Source organism: Pseudorasbora parva, chromosome 9, assembly GCF_024679245.1.
Source record: "Pseudorasbora parva isolate DD20220531a chromosome 9, ASM2467924v1, whole genome shotgun sequence".
NCBI classification, from domain to species: domain Eukaryota; kingdom Metazoa; phylum Chordata; class Actinopteri; order Cypriniformes; family Gobionidae; genus Pseudorasbora; species Pseudorasbora parva.
This window is the reverse complement of record NC_090180.1, coordinates 14,684,344-14,708,079: the sequence shown is the minus strand read 5'-3', so window position 1 is coordinate 14,708,079 and position 23,736 is coordinate 14,684,344. Positions and strand designations below refer to the sequence as shown.

The window sequence follows — 23,736 nt, the reverse complement described above, 5'->3', positions numbered from 1 at the left end:
CTATTGTATGCGACTAAACCTTAGCAGTAGCAAGCAAAACGGTTTTGCACGTCAGACTAGTGTAACGTTATACAGAGAACAACAATGGAGTAACCGTTAGCGCATTTGAAGGATGAAGCACGGGATCGTGTCATTTACTGATGTTTACTCACGCGACGAGCCAACAGCACAGACATTTGAAGCAGTTTTACTCACCGGCTGCTTCCAAAGCAGGACCGAGCCTTTATCGCTGGGACCGCTTCTTTGGTATGATTTGGTAAAGTCCTGACAGCAGTAAACGGTGGAGATCCACTTTTGCGTCGCGACTGAAGCGATGTTGTGAAGCTTCCCGTCATTTCTGCGTTCAAATCGGGTCAAATGCAGCGCTGCCTTCCCGGAATGCTGTGCTGAAGCGTTGAAGTCACCCATAGGAATAAAGTGGAGCGCGCCGCCTGGATCGGCACCTGAGAGATTGTTTATGGGTGTGCATTTCCTCTCTCGCTTTAGTCACGTGGCGCGCACCCTACAGGGAGAAGAGCCCGTACGGCCCATTCGAGGACCTTCCGCTCTATTAACGTCAATCCGAGCCATACTCGAAAAAAAAACTCTCCGAAACTTGTGAGAAACCGTATTTTTAACACAGAAATACTCCATCAAACGTCCAACATTAGTTTTTGAAACTTTGTCTATGTTTAGGATGGGAATCCAAGTCTTTAACAGTGTAAAAAGCTCAGTATGCATGAAACAGCATTTCACCCCCCCATGACATCCTTACTCAACATAACTTCTGTGGATCAAAATTAGTTATCCAAGTCCTTATCACTGGATGTCAAGTTCAGCTGCAAATGTTATTCATTTTTCATATTTTATTTCATCTCTAGAGAAACAAATGCACCAGGACTACCATTGTTGAAATTTGCATGATGCTAACCCCTGGTTTATATGTTCAAGACTGTTGTGATATAGTGGTATCATGTTGTGATAGAGGTCATGGCTCCTTTTTTGTTATCATAGCTTTTATGAGAACACACTGCTATAGAGGTGGGAATTGTAATAAGAGCGACAGAACAGTTGTTCAGTGCATTTAATCAGACACAATCCCCAGCACTGGCACCAAGACGACACAGTGTGAGGAGTTGAAGTAGGGCACTGTAAGAGGGTATTAATAATATGCCTACTGTAAAGCTACTCTAAACTACAAGGACTTCCACAAGTCGAACAAACTGATTTTAGCGTCTCTGATGTCTCTACAAAACATTGTCTTAAATTCTAACCGTGCACATAAAAGTGGCTTTAAGACTATTCAGACATAAAAATCCAGCTGGCATTGTTGTTTGCTTATATAAACAAATAATACAGATACACATAAAACATTGGTTCTCGAGGACTGTGAACATACACACTTCGATCTGGTGACATTATTTTTTTTACATAATCATCCATTCCAAAGTAACCAAATTGGCAGAACTGGGTAAATGTCACCCGTCTCTTAGGAACCCTTCTTAAGAATATAAGCCTAGTCAACTAGAAGAGCTGGCTCAGCATAGCATATTCATCTCATTAGCTCCCTCACACCCTAGCAAGCTTCCTGGGAACGGCTTTTGTCATTTTCAGAGCCCAGTAACACAAAAACACTTGATTTCCCCACAGATTTCACACTATATAAATGAATTAAATTAACTGGTTGGCAGTAGGGGTGGGAGCTTCTAAGTGTTTTTTGAGTTTATATTTCAAATCAAATTAATTAAAAATACTACAAAACTGCTTCAATGGGTTAATTCACCCCAAAATTTAAACTCTGTCAGTTATTACTTACCCTCATGTCGTTCGACACCCGTAAGAGCTCCGTTTATCTTCGGAACACAAATGAAGATATTTTTGCTGAAATCCGATGGCTCAGAAAGGCCTTCATTGACACCAATGTCATTTCCTCTGATTAAGACCCATAAAAGGCACTAAAGACGTTGTTAAAAGTCCATCTTACTACAGTAATTGTACAGTAATCGTATTGGCAATAATAGTTTTTGTATTAAAAGTTTTTGTATTGTATTGACAATTTGTATAAATTGTCAATGTACAGTCTCTGACAAAACTCTTGTCGCTTATCTATTTTGTAGAAATACCTGATATTAACCTGACTTTTAATTAATCAATTGGTGTTAGAAATAGCTCATATGAAAAGCTAAAACCCTCCCAAATGATGTTTAATGCACTGAAATAAATAATGTTCACAGAAAAAATATGTATCATTTAATCAAGACGGAAAGGTCAAATTTTGGCAAGACAAAAGTTTTGTCGCCTATACAGAAATTGAACAAATTTACTGCAAATACAAAATTATGTCAGCAAATTAAGTTGTGGCGCTGTGAGATTCAAATTTAATATCTTGTATGACTTCCATGAGCTTGAAGGACTGCATCCATGCAGTTTGGCAAGGATTCATACAATTTATTGATGAAGTCATCAGGAATAGCTAAGATAGCAGTCTTGCATGTTTCCCAGAGTTCATCAATATTCTTTGGTTTCGTCTTCCATGCGTCCTCTTTCATCCTACCCCACATATGCTCAATGATGTTCATGTCTGGTGACTGGGCTGGCCAATCCTGGAGCATCTTGATCTTCTTCGCCTTGAGGAACTTTGATGTGGAGATGGAGCACCGTCCTGCTGCAGAATTTGGCCTCTTTTATGGTTGGGAATATAAGAGGTAGCTAAGATTTCTTGGTATTTTAGACTATTGATGTTACCTTCCACCCTGCAGATCTCTCGCACACCCCCATACTGGATGTAACCCCAGACCGTGATTTTTCCGCCACCAAACTTCACTGTTTTCTGGGTGAATCTCTGATCCATTCTGGCTCCAGTAGGTCTCCTGTAATATTTGCGGTGACTGTGGTGTAATTCAACAGAAGATTCATCTAAAAAATCCACCTTCTGCCACTTTTCCAGCGTCCATCCTTTTAGCAGGCTGTGGGCCTTGGCAAATGCCACACGGGTTTTCAATTGTCTTTTGTTTAGTGCTGGCTTCTGGGCACTGATTCGACCATGGAGGCCATTTCGAGACAGAATCCGACAAACTGTTCTGGTTGACACAAGGACTTCAGGTGACCAGCCCTCGTGGAGCTCTGCTGCAGTGGAAAATGGGCTGGCCTTGGATTTTCGAGCCAACAAACGGTCCTCTCGAGCAGTTGTCTTGCGGGGTCTGCCTGACCTGGGCTTGTCAAAAACGTCTCCAGTCTCTTCAAATCTTTTTTTTATCCTCTGTACTTGACGCTGAGACACATTGAAGGTGTCTGCCACATCAGCAGTGGATCTGGTCTTCAGCCTCTTGATAATCAAAACTTTAGTCTCAGGGTGAATCTTAGGCATGTTTGCAGAGGTCTAGTTGCAGTTGATGTGAAGGTCTAGTGTACTGGGGTTCTTTTTATACACACTTGAGACCTAATTGATCCATTATTAGTCACAGGCAGGGGCGTGGGACTGGGGGGATAAAGGGTACTGAGTAACCAGGGCCCGAGGCAGGGGGGGGCCTTAGAAGTCAGTTTTCTATACATACACATACATGGTACGGGGGCCCAGCAAGATGGTTTGTACCCAGGGCCCAAAATTTGGTGCTACGCCCCTGGTCACAGGTGAAGCTCATATGACAAGGTGACAACACTTATGTCTTTGCAAAAATGGACTCAATGGGCTTTACCAAGCTGTGAATATTAGAATACTTTTTGAAAGTTTAGTTTTTCACTGAAACATTATCACAAAAGCTGGTGGGATTAAAATGAGACATTTCTTGTAAAAAAAATCTTGATTAGAAATATATTTCAGCGGCACTTTAGGTCAATTTGTACACAAGCGACAAGACTTTTGTCAGGGACTGTAGACATTACTTCTAGTTTCATTTTGAAATAAACCATATGATGTTTGTAAATCCAGGTTTAATTCCATTCATATTGACTTTAACCATTGTAAATGATTTGTAAAGAACTTATATGAAGACTAACATGAAAACACACTCAAAAGAGGAACAACAAATGTTAAGGGGGACAGGAGACATTGCTTTTAATTTAAAAATAAAGTTTAGCCTTAAATTAACAATGTATCTATATTCCAAGACAAAGGAGTGTAATGCCTACTACACAAACAACTGAAGACAATTATCTGTAATACTATACACAGCTAAAGGAATCGCCACAAAACAATAAAAAGAAAATAGTATGTGATTCAAATGAGGCATCTCTTTTGGCACTCTTTAAATGGAGCGCCTAGAGACATTGCCTTCCCTGCCTTAAGTACAATAAAACTATGAACCAAAAAAAACAATAGCAAACATGTGGATAAGTGCACCACTTCGACCATGACTGGTCACAAGTCACTCTTACCTGTGTTGGCATAGTAATGCAACTAAGAGTAGAAAAAGTAGAGAAAATCTGGCTTCAACATATATAAATACTTCTTTTTACAAACAAAGTTAATCTAGAACTAATGTGCAATTAGGAAGCTGGCATTCCTTGCACTTCATCAGAAATATAAATTAAATAAACCAGAATCAAAAGCTGCTGTATCCACCTACAAGTAAGAATATAAAGCTAGTTTCCTATAACGTCCCATGCTTACAGTAGATCACACATGAGAGCTGCTCGTACTAAGAAAGACTAGATTCATCCATGAGATTCAGATATTGCAAAGCACTTTAAGACCTACAAAAAGGTCAGTGGGACGGCGCAACCCCGTTGACTAAAGATTTGTCTGGCGGTCTAAAGGTCTGTTCATGTGTGGTCAGCCGGTGGGTCTGGAGGGAGGTGATTAAAAAACAGTTGAAACATTACCGCCACCTGACTGAAGACAGTAGGAGTCCGAGAGCCGTCCAATGCCCCCGCTGAGCCTGAGCCAGTTGTGTGCCGTCCGAACAAACAAACAGTCTTACACAAGACATTCCTAGCATTTCATCTCCGGGACTCTCATCTGTGCCGCCCAAAGACCGTTCACAGTAGGATCATTTCAATGAGAATTAATACTCAGCCTGAAGTTCTAAAACTTGATCTTGGTGGGGTTTTTTTTTAAAAATCACTCTGCGGTGGACACTAATTTGCAGTTGTTCGATCAGGTTTTTCTGTTTATCTTGTTAGTGAAGCTTGCCAATTGATCTCTGTGTTGAAGATATTGTTTGTGAAGAGTTTGTGGGGTGCTACTCCATGATAGCTCTATAGATGACCGGTTCGATGTAGTCCTCCCTATAACGGGAGTTGATCACCCTCTGTCTTTTCGAGTTCTGCTTTACATCCTTCTCCACAAACACCCCTTTGAAGCGCATGTCCGACGCCACAGACTAGAGACAGAAATAACATGTATTTAATGTCTGCTAAACCACATTTTGCTCAGTAGCTCTATATCACAACGAGCTAATGTTACTTTATTTATATAGATCACTCACCATGCGGGCTTTAACACGTTTGGGCAGCTCCTCGTCCAAACTGTACACGTCTTCCCTCTTTACAGTAAGCTGAGAGTCATCCTCAAACTCCACCTGAAAAATAATCCAAAGAAGCTTTTAATATCAGCGAAATGAAAGTCACGTAAAGATTGTGTATCTTATCAGTGTTTTCGGAGCCTGAATCTGCTTTTTTTGAAACCAGGGCCCATATTTATCAAGCATCTTACAATTACTCACAAGAACACTGCTAAGAATTGACTTAAGAGTAAAAAAATTCTTGGCTCAAAGCAGTGCTTAAAAGTTAGTTATCAAGCATCCCAATCATACATTAAGTAAAGTGTAGGACTAAATCTTAAGTGTCAGTCTTACAGTCGATTCACGACACTGCTGTGCCAGAAACTGGATTTTGGATGATGTCATAGGCATGAACCAATCACTGAACAGATGTCCTTATTTAAGAATGTTCTCAGATAAATTCACATTGAATGGTAGCCGGACAAGACAGACCCACAACAAGATGTTTGGTCTGGAAACTCTCCATAGACAGGGCTCAATCCGAGGGGCGGGATAAACGGTTGTCTTTCAAACTCCCTCTGCACGCGATAGGATAGCGCTACACCAACCGGAGCAACGAAGGTGAAGCAGAGCTCGCTGACTGATTAAACCTTCGCTGTATCCGGTCGGCTAAACTACGAACACATCTTCCCTTTTTAAGAATGACTTCAGTGCCGTTCTTTTTTCAGAGAAAAGCTTAACTCCAAGTCTTCCAGAGTCGCGGTCAAAGCTGATTCGAAAGACCGCCGCCGTTCGCCAGTTTCTGTGTTACTAGAAGCACGCAAACGCAACTCGTCCGTCATCATTATGGCCCCGCCTACCGACTCTATACACGATGTGATTGGGCCGTCCAGATTTTGAGGAACACAAGCTCAGAATGGTATTGAGAGGTCCTAGACGACACTTGAGGGCAGATTAGATTTGCTGCCGCTAGGGTGCGTCTAGATTTCTAGGCTAATTGAATGGTGGAATTCCTAAGTTTACATTCAACACACATTTTACAATAAAGAATTTAAGAGAATACATTATGATATACACATTTGAAATGAAAGTTAATCACGTTTTCCACCATGTCTTAATTAAACATTTTAAACTGGTGTGCTGTTAACTGACACCATGGATTCCAAAAGAAAAGAAAAACTGGCGAGAGGAAGAAGTGATCTGCTAGCGCTACTGCTTGCTGAATTAGTGAAACAGCAGAATGTTATAAAAGGCAATATCAGTCCAACTTTATCCAGCAGCACTGACAAAGATGAGGCCTGCTCTGTCCAAACGATAAGTTTGATTAGCTGCTCATTGTAAAACATTTCAAAAACATTCTTCCTCTTCTAAAAAATATGTGCACATCTCTGTCTCCTCAGTGCCATCACAAGCCCCTACTGGCAACTCCTAACCACTTGAGAGACCTCTCGAGTTGTCTTAAATAACTGGGAGAGTAAGAGGGATTCTTAGCTTTGAGAAATTTGATAACTTGCTTTTATACTTAAGTTTGTAAGTATATGAATTCTTGAATTCTCAGCACTTAAGACTAAAATGGCAATTTAAGAAGCTTGATGAATACGGGCCCTGTTCCCAAAGTGGATAAATCTGAAAACGACACACTTGCATTTTTGTGTGTACAGCCAATCCATATATTTTGTGAAAAGATGATGTCATCACCCCACATCTGGACCCTAGGCAGACACCTAAAGGCCTTTAATATATTTATTAAGAATCATTGTAGCCTATAGTTAATTTATAGAGTGAAGACTGAGCAGTTTTTATATATATATTTGATATTTGATTTATTTCTTGACTTGCTACTGTTAAATATACCCACTGTAGCTGAAAATAAAGCACTATTTTTATCATATTGTTTGAAATGTGAATGTTTTGCTTATTTAAAAAAAAAAGATAAAACTAAAAATGTATATTGTAATTATAAAAACACATTAAAAAAATATTAAATTACTCGTATTATGATTTAAGATTTTGGTCATCCCAACCTGTAGCCTAGAAAGCTAGTCGCACCCTAGCGGCAGCAAATCTAATGTCGTCTAGCAACTCTCAATACACTTCTGAGCTGTAAAAACCAAACTCTGGTCAGGCCAATCACATCGTGTAAAGAGTCGGTGGGCGTGGCTTAACATAATGACAGCCGAGTTGCACTTGCGTGCTACTAGTAAACACAGAAGCTGGCGAACGGCGGTTTTTCAAATCAGCTTTGACCGCAACTCTGGAAGACTTGGAGTTAAGCTTTTCTCTGAGAAAAGAACGGCAAGGAAGTCATTCTTAAAAAGGGAAGATGTGTTCAGAGTTTTGTCGACCAGATACGGCGAACGTTTAATTATCAACTAGCTCCACTTCACGTTGCTCTGGTTGGTTGCAGCGCTATCCTTGAGTGCAGAGGGAGTTTGAAAGACAACCGTTTATCCTGCCCCTCGGATTGAGCTCTGTCAATGGAGTTTCCAGACCAAACATCTTGATGTGGGTCTGGCTTGTCAGGCTAGCCAACCTGTTCAGTAAACGTATACATTTAGTATTTAATTTGGTTTAAATCTAAATAGCTTTTGTTGTTTTTAATGGGGGCAAAATAATATTTTTTTATTTAACATTATAGATAGATAGATAGATAGATAGATAGATAGATAGATAGATAGATAGATAGATAGATAGATAGATAGATAGATAGATAGATAGATAGATAGATAGATAGATAGATAGATAGATAGATAGATAGATAGATAGATAGATAGATAGAAGTGCTGCTGAAATTTAAACCTATTGTATGACCCATCATGGCTTATTGCAACAACAATGAAGGTCAATGTCATGAAAAAAAAAGAAGTCATAAACAGCCTCTATTGAAATTAAACAGATGACAGACATGACTGCACTCTATTATTATGCGAAGAGGTATGGTGGTGAATGTTATGATATTAAACTTTAACAGAATACAGTACATATTTTTAGTCTGTCTTCTATCTTGCATTATAAGTTACACTATCCTGCACACTGCAAACAGTGATCCGACTGTTACACACAATATCTACTGAAGTATCTTGTTGAACTCCAACCCAAATCATGTGCGCAACTGTGTTTGCTGTCCTCTGACCTGGTACATTGGGATGATATGGTCAGACACAAATTTGGCTCCGTAGATCAGGCCATCTGTCCAACGTACTTGAACTACGTCGCCCTCTGATGGTGGCCCGAGCAGCTGACAGTCTCTATTCTGAGAAATAAAGACCAGCACTGCTTCAGTACACTGTGAATTTGATCATTAAACATTTCTTTGAACTGCAAAACTCCTCACATACCACTATATCCTCAGGGAAGAGGTTGTCACTGAATGATCCATCGTCAAAGATAACCTCATAGAAGGTGGCTTTGGTCAGCTCAACCACTTCACAATGGTAGTATCGGCTATTTTTGTGCTTGCAGATTACTTTCTGCCCCTTTTCCAAATCCCGCATTGATGCCTTGTTGCGCTGCTGAAGATCAGAGATCAGACATCTCAGATAAATTTACATCTTTTGAAGTGTTAACAATGGTTTACAGCAAGCAAAATGCTTATCATGCTGTTACATTTTCACCAACTTGCATAACAAAAGAACAGGTCATGGTGGAAAAAGAAAGTAAATAAATAAATACTTGCTCAAAGTTAAGAATTCCACCCTGCTGAACCTACCAGACAGGCCACTTACCGTAAAACATGAACTAATAATATTTTCCTTACACTGAACACGTGCACTTTTTTTTTTTTTTTTTTAGGTATTTAGGGAGTCACACTCCATGGAATTTGACAATCATAATTTTTTTTTACAATTTATAAAAAGGCATATGTAATGGTCTCTATGATATATAATTTATTTAACATTTTACATGTCTCTGGTTTAATCAGCAGTAAAGCAGTTTTGTTCAAAAATTTTATTTCAATACATAAATAATATACGATTTTGCTTGATTTCTTAAGGTTTTCTTCTCAAAACCTTGAGAAATAGTGATGTAAATCAGAAAATGAAAAAAAATCCATCGGTTATTGTTGCCTGAAGAAAGGCAGATCTGAATGCAAACTTGAGGTTGATTGAAAGAAATGGTTTCAAGAAAAGAAAGGAAAAGTTTAATAATTTAAAATGCCTGAATAAGTTCTGAATAAGTCTGTCGATTCAATGGAAGATCAAGTTATGACATTTTGATTAAAAATTACAAGGAGTAAAAAATAAATAAATAAATAAAACATATGCATGGATTAATTGTTCACAATAAGATAAATAAAATGCACTTAGAAAATAGGTGATTTTCCATTTTATGCAGACTTTACTGAGGATTTATTTTTTCATTATCATACAAGGAAAGCCTGATATTTTTGACAGTTGAATTTTGCAGCAAAATACGATTAAGTTTGCCTGGAAATTTGATATCAACAAGAAATAAAAGTTGATATATTTTGCTAACTATCTGCAATTATACGTTTATGATTTTATTTTTTCTCTTTAGCATCGTCTTTTTAGAATCTGTCCTCTCATCATGCTCTTATTGTCAATGTAGTTCAAAGCAAAACAGTGAACTGGCTTCTACGTGCATTTCCTTTTGTTCAGATGTTAGATATAGACTTCCTGAACATGTTTGTGTCTGTACCTCGATCTGGGTGCCGCCCTTGTGTCTCCAGCAGGTGAAGTAAACAATGAATGGCCAATCGTCTGGATGCATTTGAACTCCAGCTGCTTGTGCACAGGTGGCATGAAAGGAAGTGGAGCAGCGGCCGTGTGAGCACTGCATGCAGCAACCAGAGCTCTTCTTCACCCACTTACGACAGAACTGGCATTTCTGAAAAGAAACCGTTGCTAGTTATGTCTTTGACAAATTAAACTTTAAACAGAAACAGACTTGAGTTCATGCAAAATGAACACTGAACAAATTCTGATGAATTTAGAAAGAAATTTATGATATGAAGCAAAATATCGCAATGGAGCATTTTATCATGCAAATCGTTGCAAAAATTGTTTTGCACTATAAAATCTTTGCTATTCTGAGAACAGCATACAGATAATAAATACAGATTTTTCTTTTAGACAAATATGCTTGGACTCTGTTAATGATCTGGATATATATATACATATCTACATTATTTTAAATATATCCAGTCATTAACAGAGTCCAAGCATATTTGTCTAAAAAAAGAAAATCTGTATTTATTATCTGTATGCTGTTCTCAGAATAGCAAAGATTTTATAGTGACAAAACAATTTTTCCAACGATTTGCATGACAAAATGCTCCATTGCGATATTTTGCTTCATATAGCATTGCTATGCACATACATTATCATTCAAAAGTCTGCAAGATTTATACATTTTATATAAACTGACTAAACCCAAACCCAGAAAAGTTACTAAAAAAATGTTTTTTAAATTAAAAGGACAGTTCATCAAAAAATTTAAATTACAACATGATTTACTCATTCTCAAGCCATCCTATGTGTATATATGACATTCCTCTTTCAGAAGAATACAACAGGAGTTTAAAAAAATGATTTCACGCATTATAATGGCAGTGATTGGCTTTTATAATGGATGGATGATTTTTTGGGGGCTTGAAATTTTGGGCAGCCATTATAAAGCTTGGATTAGCCAGGACTTTTTTTAATATAACTCCTATCGTATTTGCCTGATAGAGGAATGTCATATACACCTCATTATTTTTGGGTAAACTATCCCTTTACTCATATTCAACAATGTAATAAGATGACAGTACTAATTACTCTCTCTAAAATGTAATGCATTTTTTGTTACTAAATTCTTTGTAAACTCCAACCTCAACCACTTGAACAATACAAGGATAGACATGAAACTGCTCTTTTAATTCTTTCAAATAAATGATATAAAATTAAATAAATTATTCTTGAACTGACCAAAGTATTTAAATCCAGGAAGGTTTTAACATTAGACGTTAAATTAGATGTTGTTTTATATACAGGGATGCCAAAAGTTGTCCTGGTTGGTTGTAGCACTATCCAATTGCGTGCAGAGCACTGACGGACAACCGTTTATCCTGCCCCTCGGATTTAGCCCAGTCAATGGTGAGTTTCCAGACCAAACATCTTGATGTGGGTCTGGCTTGTCAGGCTAATTTCAGCCCACTCCTCCACACAGATCTTCTCTAGATCAGTCAGGTTTCTGGCCTGTCGCTGAGAAACACAAAGTTTGATCTCCCTCCAAAGACTCTCCATTGGGTTTAGGTCTGGAGACTGGCTAGGCCACGCCAGAACCTTGATATGCGTCTTAGCATATCAAGAGCCACTCCTTGGTTATCCTAGCTGTGTGCTTCGGGTCATTGTCATATTGGAAGACCCAGCTTCGACCCATCTTCAATGCTCTGCTCTTCAAAAACTGAGGGATGGAGGTGTTTCCCCAAAATCTCGCAATACATGGCCCCGGTCATTCTCTCCTTAAAGCTACACTGTGTAACTTTTTTAGTTTATTCTTAGCTAAAAACACTTAGTTCTTTCAAAAATATGTGTGTTAATGTATATTTACTTCTTTCAAGTAATAAAGTATTCTACTAAGTTTATAATATGCCATTGAAAATACATACGGGTGAGAGGTTCGAATGCTGGTCGCCATGTTGCCCCTCCGTCTTGAAAGTACATTAGCCAAAGAGGGACATACCCATAAATTCAAGCTTCACCTTTCGCGTTTTAACACTCGATGGCACTGTGTCAAATGTGAAGAGGGGGATTGCCATGTTAATCTTGGACTAAATCGACCACCATAGGAGTTACAACGAAATCAGAATTGAGAGGAACAGAAACTACTATTCCCTGGATGGTCATATAACTTTTCACCGCTAGATGGGGGAAAATGTCACACAGTGTAGCTTCAATGCAGTGCAGTCGCCCTGTCCCATGTGCAGAAAAAGACCCCCAAAGCATGATGCTACCACCCCCATGCTTCACTGTAGGGACGGTATTTTTGGGATGGTACTCATCAATCTTCTTCCTCCATATACATTTATTGGAATTATGACCAAAAAGTTATATTTTGGTCTCATCTGACCAAATGAATTTCTCCAGATCCTCTGGATCATCCAAAGGGTCACTGGCAAACTTAAGATGGGCCTGGACATGTGCTGGTTTAAGCAGGGGAACCTTCCGTGCCATACATGATTTCAAACCATGACGTCTTAGTGCATTACCAATAGTAACCGTGGAAACGGTGGTCCCACCTGTTTTCAGGTCATTGACCAGCTCCTCCTGTGTTGATCTAGGCTGATTTCTCACCTTTCTTAGGATCATTGAGACTCCACAATGTGAGATCTTGCATGAAGCCCCAGTCCGAGGGAGAATGACAGTCATGTTTAGCTTCTTCCATTTTCTAATGATTGCTCCAACAGTGGACCTTATTTCACCAAGCTACTTGGCAATTTCCCTATAGCCTTTTCCAGTCTTGTGGAGGTGTGCAATTTTGTCTCTAGTGTCTTTGGACAGCTCTTTGGTCTTGGCCATGTTAGTAGTTATTACTGATTGTATGGGGTGGACAGGTGTCTTTACGCAGCTAACAACCTCAAACAGGTGCATCTATTTTAGGATAATAAATGGAGTGGATGTGGACATTTTAAAGGCAGACCAACATGTCTTTGAGGGTCAGAATTCTAGCTGATAGACAGATGCTCAAATACATATTTGCAGCTGTATCATACAAATAAATAGTTTTTAAAAAATCATACATTGTGATTACTGTTATTATATATATAGTGCTTCCATAGTCTATCAGGCCTGGGGGCGTTCCCATATGTGAGATATCGAGCTGTTGTTTGAAAGAAAACCTCATTCCCCACTGTATGTCAACCAGCACCACATTCACATTGTGTTATATGTTTCTATGCATTACATCAACTCACCAGCTTAAATCTCTCAAGTGGGATATTACCAAGATCAACAGGACTGCGCTCTGCAATGTTCACGAATCGAGCCTCCAGTACTGCCACGGCACATAACACGTGAACCCACCTGCAACAAAACCACATTTTCAACCAAAGCAGATTTCACCAGTACCTGAGGTAAAACCCTTAACATCACCAGTACCTGAGGTAAAACCCTTAACATGACAGCAGCTGAGAGAGTCAGCACATTAAAATGTCATTCATCTCAGAGGAATGTGTGATACAGAAAATTAATTTGACCATGAATGGCTTCCCAAAGAGCCTCCTGGGTACCTACTTGTCATTGTTAGCCTTCTGCAGAGCTCCTCCTCTTAGAGAGCATAAACAGCAGTCCTGCGGGGAAGACAAACACTTAGTCACACCACTGAGAATAATAAACAAATGAGGTAAAGTGGGAGCAACTAGAAAGACCACATCACGCATGATAGTGCCCTCTAGCAGCTAGAAAAGTTAATTGCAGAGATTTTAGGGATAAATAAAAAGCCTAAAAAAATATGATACAACTAACCTGAGTAATGGCGTTCGCTTCACAGCGGGAACACATCCACCCGTCCAGCTTAGTATCCTGAGACACACCATAACAACCTGTAGACAAAACATTCACAATTCATTAAGTTACCTTTTTATATGATGCAGACAAATTACATGGATATGATCATAACGTTCGTAACAAAAAACTTAGGATAGGATTTATACCAATCAGTAAAGAAAAGTGTCTGTTCAATATAATGTGATTTAGCCGCTGAGGGAGTGTCACAGCACAAACGCTGCAGGAGTCAGTTTACACCATGATGAATGAGCTCTCGTGATGAGAGCTGAGGTAATCCCGACTGCGCGTGGCATATACATTAACAGCGCATGTTCAGTGTGGCGCGTTTTCAGTTCTTTGAAAGATTAACTTTCATAAAAATTAATTTAAGAAGTTACAACACATTGAGTGCTGTGAGTGCGATCTAACATCCCCCATGCGTGGGTTGAAAACGTGAAAATAGCTCCCTCTGCTGGCTGTAGTCTTTAGCCTCTGGCCAAATTTCTATTTTTTTATATATAGAAGCAGAAGAGTTAAATATGTACGCACAAAGCATGACAAAGAAAGCGACAGAAATATGCGCAACATGAGAAGAAAAAGCGCGGCGAGGGACGTGCTTGCACTACCGGACTCTGACCTGAAGCGCGCACATACCTTTGATCAGTGCAGGTCTTAAGCCAGACCTAATATTCTGTGATTAATGTTAAGCAAACAATGAAAAATAGAAAAACCACCACATGGTTGGCTAAATAATTAAATATATTTATTAAGAATCAGTTTATAGTTAAATTATAGAGTGTAGACTAAGTAAGCGGTTTTATATTTGATTATTTAATTTATTTCTTGACTTGCTACTGTTAAATAGATCTAATGTAGCTGAAGAATAAAGAACAGTTTGTCATATTGTTTGTAATTCGCATTTTCTGCTTATTTAAAAAAAAGATACAATTAGAAATCTATATTATAATTATCAGATTACTTTTTTAAAAATATTAAATTACTCAAAACATAAAATAAGATTTTGGTCATCCCAAACTGCTGAGGTTAGTGAAGGTTAGTGAATGATAACATGATTGATAATGTGATCTCTGTAAGGATCTTCACATTGGCATGTAGTTATTATAGCAATAAGAGGAGGGAATGGTCAAAAACCAGGGCAGGAACATGCTGGCCAAGGAAATTTTTAGTAAAAAAAATAAAACGATGATTAATAAGTTCTGTTGTCATATTAATCATATATCATCTGTTTTTTGTTTGTTTTTTAACCGTGGTATCGATTTAGTATCGGTATCGAGGTATTATAGTCTGGTATCATATCGAAGTCATAAACATAGTGTACGAAATAACACCTACACGCCTGGCCAAGGGCTATAAGCAGACCTCACTTCCTTCCTTTGTTTCTTTTGCTTTCCTTTCAATAATTTCCATTGGATGCGTTAATGACTTAAGAATATCCTGTCCATTTACTCCTTGTGAATCTTCTCCATCCTACTCATTTTTGAACTTCATGTCATGGAAACAACTTTAAGCATCCTGAATCTACTGAAAACAAAAGATTGGTGTTTGCCCTGTGCTTTGATCAGAAATGACCACAAGTTGCTAGATTTCCAATGAACTTTTGGAATACAATTAAGATATCAGATATCCATCAATGGTTAAAAAGCTGACTTTTCAGCATCATTACTTAAGTTCCAAGTGTCACATGATCATTTAAAAATAAATGTAGTGACCCATCATATGAACGGCCCATTTGAGTGGCAACGGTGCATGACAAACTTACTGGCATGTACGCGCACACAACACACAGAGCAGCTGACGAGTTGGCTAGTGCCATCTTTATCCAGATTCGGGGTGGACAGGTGTCCCTCAGAGCTGCTGGTGAAGCACATCTCTGGAATCAGCGGCATGGTCCTCTGCTCCCCTCCTTCAGCTGCAGAGCCGCACTGGCTCAGACGGATTACATCACTCTACATGGAAGAAGCGGCAATGTGCGGGGCACCATTTTTTAAGAGGTTTGCACAAGTCATATTTAATTAGCAGCTAACAAATAAAGGAATAATTACATCTGATTGCATCACATCTTTACAAAAAATGTTGTCTTCACAATCCACCAGACATATGCAAGTGTGTGATTTCTGAGCCAATGGCGGCATCAAACTGCCAGTGAGACTAACTTGTCGTGTTGGCAGAGTAATACACTTTTTTGTGATATAGTAATAGCATGTTACCTGTGTGTACGAGTGAAAGAGGGTACACACTGCACAGTATGGAGGTTGCTGGCCCATACGGAAGTTGAAATCCTTCTCAACTCTAAAATCACGAGGCCTGCTTTGCCATATGGGAGCTAGGAGTCTGGCCCAGGGATCAGTCTCCTCAAACTCTGCTGGAGGCTCCTGAATCTCTGTGGAGGCAAGGAGTTAATGAGAAAGGGCAAACAATGACACTCAAATAAATGAAGATCATGAAACAGATCCTAACCGTCATCACTGGAGTTCTCTCTGAGCAGTGGATGCAAGCATGGCAACTTGCTGAGCGGCTGCAGTTTCCTCTTCATGCTCTTATTCTCTTTCTCTCCCTCAATTTCATTCTGAAGAAAAGCAAGAGGAACCGTGCTCAAGAATTCAATTTCATTTGGAGATACGTGTTGTGAAGGTGCTTAATTTTTGAGCTTGTTTTTAAAACATTATTCGTGATGGCATACTTGTGAATAAAGCTGAATATATTTAACATGCATTTAAGAAAAAAAAGATCACTGTTGAAAATGGTTTTAATAATTTTAATTAATAACTTTATAAATGTAAAATACTTAAATAATCATTTAATGCATCCTTGCTGAGTAAAATTATAAATTTATTTAAAAAATAAAAACATTTAATAACATTACATAATAACATAAAGGATTTTGATGCGTATATAGATTCAGTGTATCGATTCATGATTTGGAACGCATGTCAAAAACATTAAATATTCATCCCATATGTTGTGATGCCTGGATTCACTTAAATTAATATTTAAAAGTATTAATTTTAGACTTATTTTGAATTTACTCAAACAAAACACAGCTTTAATATCCATTCAGATACCATAACATCCATTTTAATATCACCCTGCTATAATTTCATAGTATTTACTGGGGATGCAACACTACAGTTAGTCCACGGTTCAATACATACCTCTGTTTTTAACTACGGTTTTCGGTTCGGTTCGTTTTGGCTATTCTATTCTTAGGCGACAGGAACAGAAAGAGGTTAAGGAGAACATGTTTTTATTGTAATACTCTTTCTTTATTTTACTTAAAAGACTAGAAAAACTCTGCTTAAACTTAACTTTAATTAAAAAAAACATGTACACATTCCTGGTGTATTGTAGAATATAAAATAAATATATATAAAGATTTACAGTGGCAGATCAGAGATGTACAGCAGCACTTAAGAATGAACTTGAATGATTAAATGTAGGCTAAAATTAAAACTACAGTCTTCAATATGCAATATACATTGATTGAAAGCTACTGTACTTTATTAAAGAGCAGCGAGTGATTTTTAGTTTAATTTTTAGTTGCTTTATTAACATAATTTTTATCTGTCCCTTTAAAGGACAAGTGTTTACAATCATTAGGCTGCGCTGCTAATGCCGACTTCACATGCTATCAGAAATTTGATAATTCCCACTTCTGAAATTGTGATAACGAGCTCCTCCCATTCAAATTTTGAAATGGGAGAGCATTCATGTGCAATTTTTACCTAGGAAACTCGTAATTACGATAATTCAGAGCACATGAATGCAGCATGCAGCGAAGGCGTGTTTCAGGTTCAAAAACGTGAGGCGCACTGCACTGCCTTTTTTGGTTGGCGTTTTTTCATTAGAAAAGAGCAGTGAGCCGAGTTTTTTTTATGTTTCTAGGCCACCCCGAATCAGCTGTCCTGTCACTCAACTCAAGGTAACGGTCAACACAACGGAAGGCCCGCCTCTCCATTCATTCGATTGGACAACAGAAAAGAAAGGCAATGACGCCGGGCACTTTTCAGCTCAGAGTTGATTTTTTTTCAACTTCATGAGCTCAGAGCGCTCCTTCAAAAACGCGAGGTGCAGTTGGCAGTTAAACGCGAGGCGCCCAGGGAGCATAAACAGCGTGCATAATGCTCTCTGCCAACCGAAATCCATTCAAAAAGGTGCCTCTCGCTGCAAAAACGCGTTCTGTGTGATGGCTCGCATCTCATATACAGACATACGCGATTTTACTTTCACTTTAGACATAACCGACTGTTTATATACGTTAACCTTGTGTATTTGACAGTATTAGTGCAGTAAGACTACTTAGTCCAGTAATCATGTTTGACAGCCACGTGCACTCAGCCCATGTAAAACGTGAATTAAAAGTTTAACCGACAAGGCTTTAAAACGCAGTTAAACACCTCCTAACTTTAGTGCATATGATTGGATATTTGCCCATATTAGCGCGTAGACTCACAGGCTCACTCAAAAAGAGGTGAAATAAACTGAGATAAATATTTTAATGAAGAGGAATAGAAATAATTAATTCAATGCAACCCCCCCCCCCCAAAAAAAAAAAAAAAAAAAAAAAGAAATTCACAAGCGAGTACTCCACTGTGAATGTCGTACCGAATGGTTCAATATTATACTGAGAATTGTGACATCCCTTCCCTTGTATTGACCAACTTGCTTTTTGTATGCACGATACATTACTTGACCACAAAATCACTCAAACTGCAAATTTTTTAACACTTTTTTTCACACACTTAAACAATGCAGTTACCAACCTCTGTGTTTGTGGAGTCAATTGCGTGGGGTTGTGGAGTTTGCGTATCTGGCCTCACATCTAGTTGAATGTCTGGGTCATTGAGGTCTTCTCTGAGTTCCTCTGTCTTGGGTTGCTGAGGTTTAGAGAGCGCTGATTTGGCTGCATAGCTATGGACCTGTAGGGCATCTGAAGGGCTCAGTGTCCGATGAAAGAGAAGGCTCGCCACCCCTGGTTTGGTAGAAATCCGTGGCACGGCTGACAGGCAGTGAGGGACAGTAGGGACAGACGCTATAGAGAGATGACGCTTTGGGAAGGACTGTGTACAGGCTGAAGACAGAGAAGTAGTTTTAGTGACCGGGTATATGGCACTTAAACCTTCACCCCTAACACACTCCCCAGATGCAGGACTTCTAGAACCTGAAAGCATCTTTAAATGGGTCGAACCTGTTAGTGGCAGCAGGTCTTCTTCATCCTTCAATTCTGAAATTTCAAAAACAAAAGGAGTTCCAACCACTTAACATTAAGAAAAAAGTAAAAAAAAAACATTTTGGCCATAACCACAGGACATACCGTGATACTCTCTGCATTGTTCTGTGTATGGAGTCAAGCGCCCCTTCTTGCCATATTCAGCCTCCTCATCGTTTGTTTCACTCTTTGGAAGAACTTCGTCTGGTAAGTCCAGACACACTCTGTGTCTTTTGGTTCCTATCCTTTGTTTGGCCAGGCTAATTTAATTGCAAAAGGCAACATTTGAGATTGCTATTACATGTTTTATACATATTAGTATGGGCAATGCAAAAAATTAATTGAGTGGGGGTTTTTTTGTACCTTTTCTTTTGTCCCTCACTACTTTGGTTCTCAATGCAGAGTTCCTGAGCACCACTCTTTCCAGCCTCTCCACCTAAAAACTCAGCTGCTTCAGGCGTGGGCTTGGAATGGTCAATGGGAGCATTGTCCTTCCCCGCCAACCACAGTTCATACCGTTCGGGCTGAAATTTCCTTACAAACACATCCATGGAGATCTTCACCATGTCTTTCCTACATGAACACTGAGGGAAAAATATACAAGATTGGTATTTTTACAAGATTTTTATATATATAAGATTGAAGCAATATGTTGTGTACAGACATTTCTGTACATGATAAATGCTGTTGACACAGGCAGATTAGAAAGCAGATTTTACTACTGCATAAAAGTTTGGGGTCAGTAATATTTTGTAAAATTAATGAATACTTTTATTCAGCAAGGACGCATTAAAATGATCAAAAGCGTCAGTAAAGACATTCATAATGCTACAAAAGATTTCAACTTTCTATTCATCAAAGAATTTTGAAAAGCATCAGTTTCCACAAAATTAAAGGGATAGTTCACCCAAACATGACAATTCTGTCATCATCTAATAACGCTCAAGTTATTCCAAACCTGTATAAATGTTTTTGTTCTGTGGAACACAAAGGAAGATATTTGGAAGAAATGTTTGTAACCATACAGATTTTGGCAGCCATTGACTACCACAGTGGGGCAAAAATAGTATGGTAGTCAATGGACGACATCTACTGAAAAGAAAAATAATAATAATATAGCAACAAGCAGCAAACAAAACCCTCAATTTAGTACTGTGGCAGCTTTACGCACGCACTTTAGGTGCGAGCACAAAATCTGCAGGAATTAGTACAATTATGTGCAATTCACGCAATCCCATTGCCGAAAGCACTATAACACCAACAATATACATCCAGAGAAAAAGAAAGGGGAGTTGGTTTTTGTGTCAACTCGCTGTCGGAGAGATGCGCAGCTGGTATTGTGCATCTACTCTGGAAAAAATGTTTATTAGAAGCGTTTCAGATATTTCAGATTCAGGTATTGATATGAAGTGTTATTTTGACACCACTACACTGCACTGAGTTCATTTCAGATGCCTTTTAAAAGACTACAATTTTAAAATATATACAATTCAACACGCCAAAGAGGCTACACGGCACTGCTAAAATCCACCCGGATCTGCCCTGTTGATAATAATCAGAAATGTTTCTTGAGGACCAATATAAGCATTTGGGACACTGGAGACAGATAATGAAAATTCAGCTTTGCCATCACAGGAATAAATTACATTTTAAAACATTTTCAAATAGAAAACAATAATAATAATTGTAATATTTCTAAATATTACTTTTTTCATCACAAATGGCCTTAGTGAGCAAGTGTAATGAAAAAAAAATATTACTGTTCCCAAATTTTTTTTAATTAACTTTAAAAAAAAAGAAAGAAGATGTTTTACCAGTATGGCTTGTTTTCCATAGTCAATCCATCTTCTTGTGGCAAAGTTGGTGGATTCTGCACAGTTAAAACCATGGTTAAAGCCTGCATGATAGCCGTATGGAAACGTCACCATGAACTCTCCAGCATCCTGAGTAATCTACAAGATCAAAAATGGCATTACAAAACTTCCTCAGACATGAAGTTGTAAACATGTGTATCCTAAGGAAGCATAATAGGGTCTGCTAATGATGATTAAAATGATGATAATCAGTTGGGTAAAATGCCCTCATGATCATCATAAAAACATACCTTTTCAAAAGGAATACCATACTTCCTCAGAATTGAAGGTGAAATAAGAGTCATCTTGTGTCTAAGAAACGCTTCACAGTTTTGTGAACTTCCAGGAAAAAAGCCTGTATAACAATGGCAAGCAATAAACATATAAGGAAATCAAGCTTTATCAATATTTGTGTGTGCAGAATTGACAACAGAAAAGGTGGTTTACCTTTAGCTAACCGCTCTAATCTTTTTCCATGTTCTGGAGGCACGCAGTACCTATAAGATCATTCCAGACGAATTTAGCACTAGGCATCGGGACAGAATTACAAATAACATTTATCAAAATCAATTCAAGACTTTCATTGAAAGCCGCAGGGTTTAAAAGTGCAATTTACCAGGACTTTGGTTCCCCGAAGTGTAAGTAATTAATGCTGTAGAGATCCATGTCCTCTGTGTGCCATGCAAAAGTGGTTTTCCACATGCCAAAGTAGAGGTAGGGTGTGTTTACGCCCTCTATAGTAATCCCACTTTCATGCTCCACAGTGTCAAGGATGGTATTCAAATGCCCTACATTCCATTCTTTGACATCCTGCATAAGACACGAAAAAAGAAACAATGACCCTATTCACATCAGAGCTCTCAAACAAAAATAATATTCATTCAGATTTCTTAAAATAATTTACTCACCGGGTCATAAAGAGTCCCGTTCACATCAGCTCCATAGATGGGAGGGTTAAAGGTTACATTTTTCCAGTATTTCCTTTCAAGCTCTTCAAAATCATCATACCGAGGGCTGCAAAACCTTAAAAAGGAAGGAACAATGCGGTTATAATCAATATCCACTGGAAAATAAATAAGAAAATGAGTCAACCAACAAGACTTACTTGTCGCTGTTGGCTGTTTTGCGGAACTCTTTCACAGTCATGGCTTTTTTCTGGATGTTGTACTGTGTAAACAGCCCTGACTGCCCAGTCACAACCTGCTGAATCGGCGCAGGTATTAGCAGGTCATCAATGTCATCGTACGAACGCCTAGGCTTCCAGTTTTTGGGCGGGACAATCTGTTGTTCAGAAAAATAAATGCAATTTTGTGAATGACTCATTGACAGCATCAGCTCATGAGTAATGAGTAGCGTTCTCCTCTAACCTTGGCCAGGCCTGCCTTGTGTGCTCCTTGAGACTCCATGTACGCAATGTAGCGGCTGAAGTTCTTGAACTCTTCACTAGTGGGGTAAAAGGTCATAATACCCCTCGAAACCGGCGTGTCGGATGCCATTTTGACCGACCGAGTCCTTAGCACCTGTATGACAAATGTTATTGGGACTGTATTCTTAGTGTATAACTTATAGAAAACAGACTATATTAGCAAAATTTGTATTTTTTTACATTAAAATCAATCTAATAGTTGTTAAAGCATTATATAACAAGAGTTTTCAACTAAATATGTTTTTGTGTAAGGGACATAATATTTTCTTGTATAACAACCCAATTTATACTGTGAAAATAAATATTATAAAATGTCTAAAATATTGTTTGAAAAATATTTAGTTTGCATTACATTGCACTGCATTGCTAGATTTAGCATATATTTACACATTTTTATTTTAAGTAATGTAATTTGTATATTAATATGCATTTTAATATAATCATTTATTTTAATTATTTAACCCTCAGACCACAGTTTGAAAACTCTAGTAATGTAATATGTGGGATGACTTTAGACTAATATTATATGATTAACATTACCCAGACGACCAGTCACTTTGGCTTAATTTATATCACAGTCATCACATTATTGTCAAGCTGGGTTTCTAGGTTTCAATAAACTTCCCCTAAATTTGGTTAACCACAGATGTTTTAGCAGAAGTGTGTTAAAAACTTTAAACCACGTGAGAGAAACTACATCCGAGTAGCTTTCCTGTGAAAATGCTGGCAAATAGGCCGTATATGGCTTAGACAGTGAGACAAAAACCTCTTCTAATAATCTCCCAGTGGAACCCGTACAGTATATACACAATACACGCCACGCCTTGTATTCAGAAGATCTGATGCTGATTGGCTAACACTTGCGTCTCTTTAAAAGTCGTATGGCTAGGCTAACGAGTTAGGCCAAACGTAAATATCATCATGTACAAATATGTCGTTAATTTATCATCAGATTAATTAAAAGAGCCAACCAACACAAAGTACACGACAGGGTGTGCAAAATACATCAAGTACAAATGATCAAAATAATATAAAATGCGCGTAAATTGGGAAACTAGCTGTTGGTTGCAGGACTGAAAGTGGAACGGTAACAGTTAGCTCTCCGAAGCTAGCAACTTTACCACTATTAACAATGCTTTTCAACGGTGAATTATAGAAATGGCGTGAATTCAGAAAATCACAGGGAAGTAATATGCAAATACTTACCGACTCTGTCGAAAAAAACAGTAAATAGCTGCGCTCAACCTTTGTAGAAATGTTTAGCTAACAGCAAATCCTTCTCCCGACAAACCTCCATCAGCACTCGCACACTGCGCACGCG

General features: G+C 38.4%; 1 protein-coding gene across 2 annotated transcripts; it reads right to left on the bottom strand.

Annotated features, from left to right (window-relative positions):
- Positions 1-4,010: 4,010 nt before the first annotated feature.
- Positions 4,011-23,736, bottom strand: kdm4ab (lysine (K)-specific demethylase 4A, genome duplicate b). Of its 2 annotated transcripts, XM_067454032.1 has the most exons (23): positions 23,622-23,736; positions 22,357-22,509; positions 22,095-22,270; positions 21,898-22,012; positions 21,606-21,799; positions 21,437-21,486; positions 21,241-21,344; positions 20,951-21,088; positions 19,500-19,720; positions 19,242-19,396; positions 19,116-19,151; positions 18,691-18,998; positions 16,388-16,496; positions 16,138-16,310; positions 15,690-15,876; positions 13,889-13,965; positions 13,658-13,713; positions 13,339-13,447; positions 10,080-10,268; positions 8,759-8,932; positions 8,554-8,673; positions 5,406-5,498; positions 4,011-5,300 (listed from the first exon to the last, which is right to left on the bottom strand). In XM_067454032.1, exons 2-23 carry the CDS (start codon positions 22,483-22,485, stop codon positions 5,160-5,162), a joined length of 3,054 nt encoding a protein of 1,017 aa, XP_067310133.1. In that variant the 5' UTR covers positions 22,486-22,509; positions 23,622-23,736; the 3' UTR covers positions 4,011-5,159. The 2 variants fall into 2 exon arrangements, with proteins under 2 accessions (XP_067310133.1, XP_067310132.1); XM_067454031.1 differs by having other exon boundaries at positions 8,759-8,929; positions 18,691-19,151.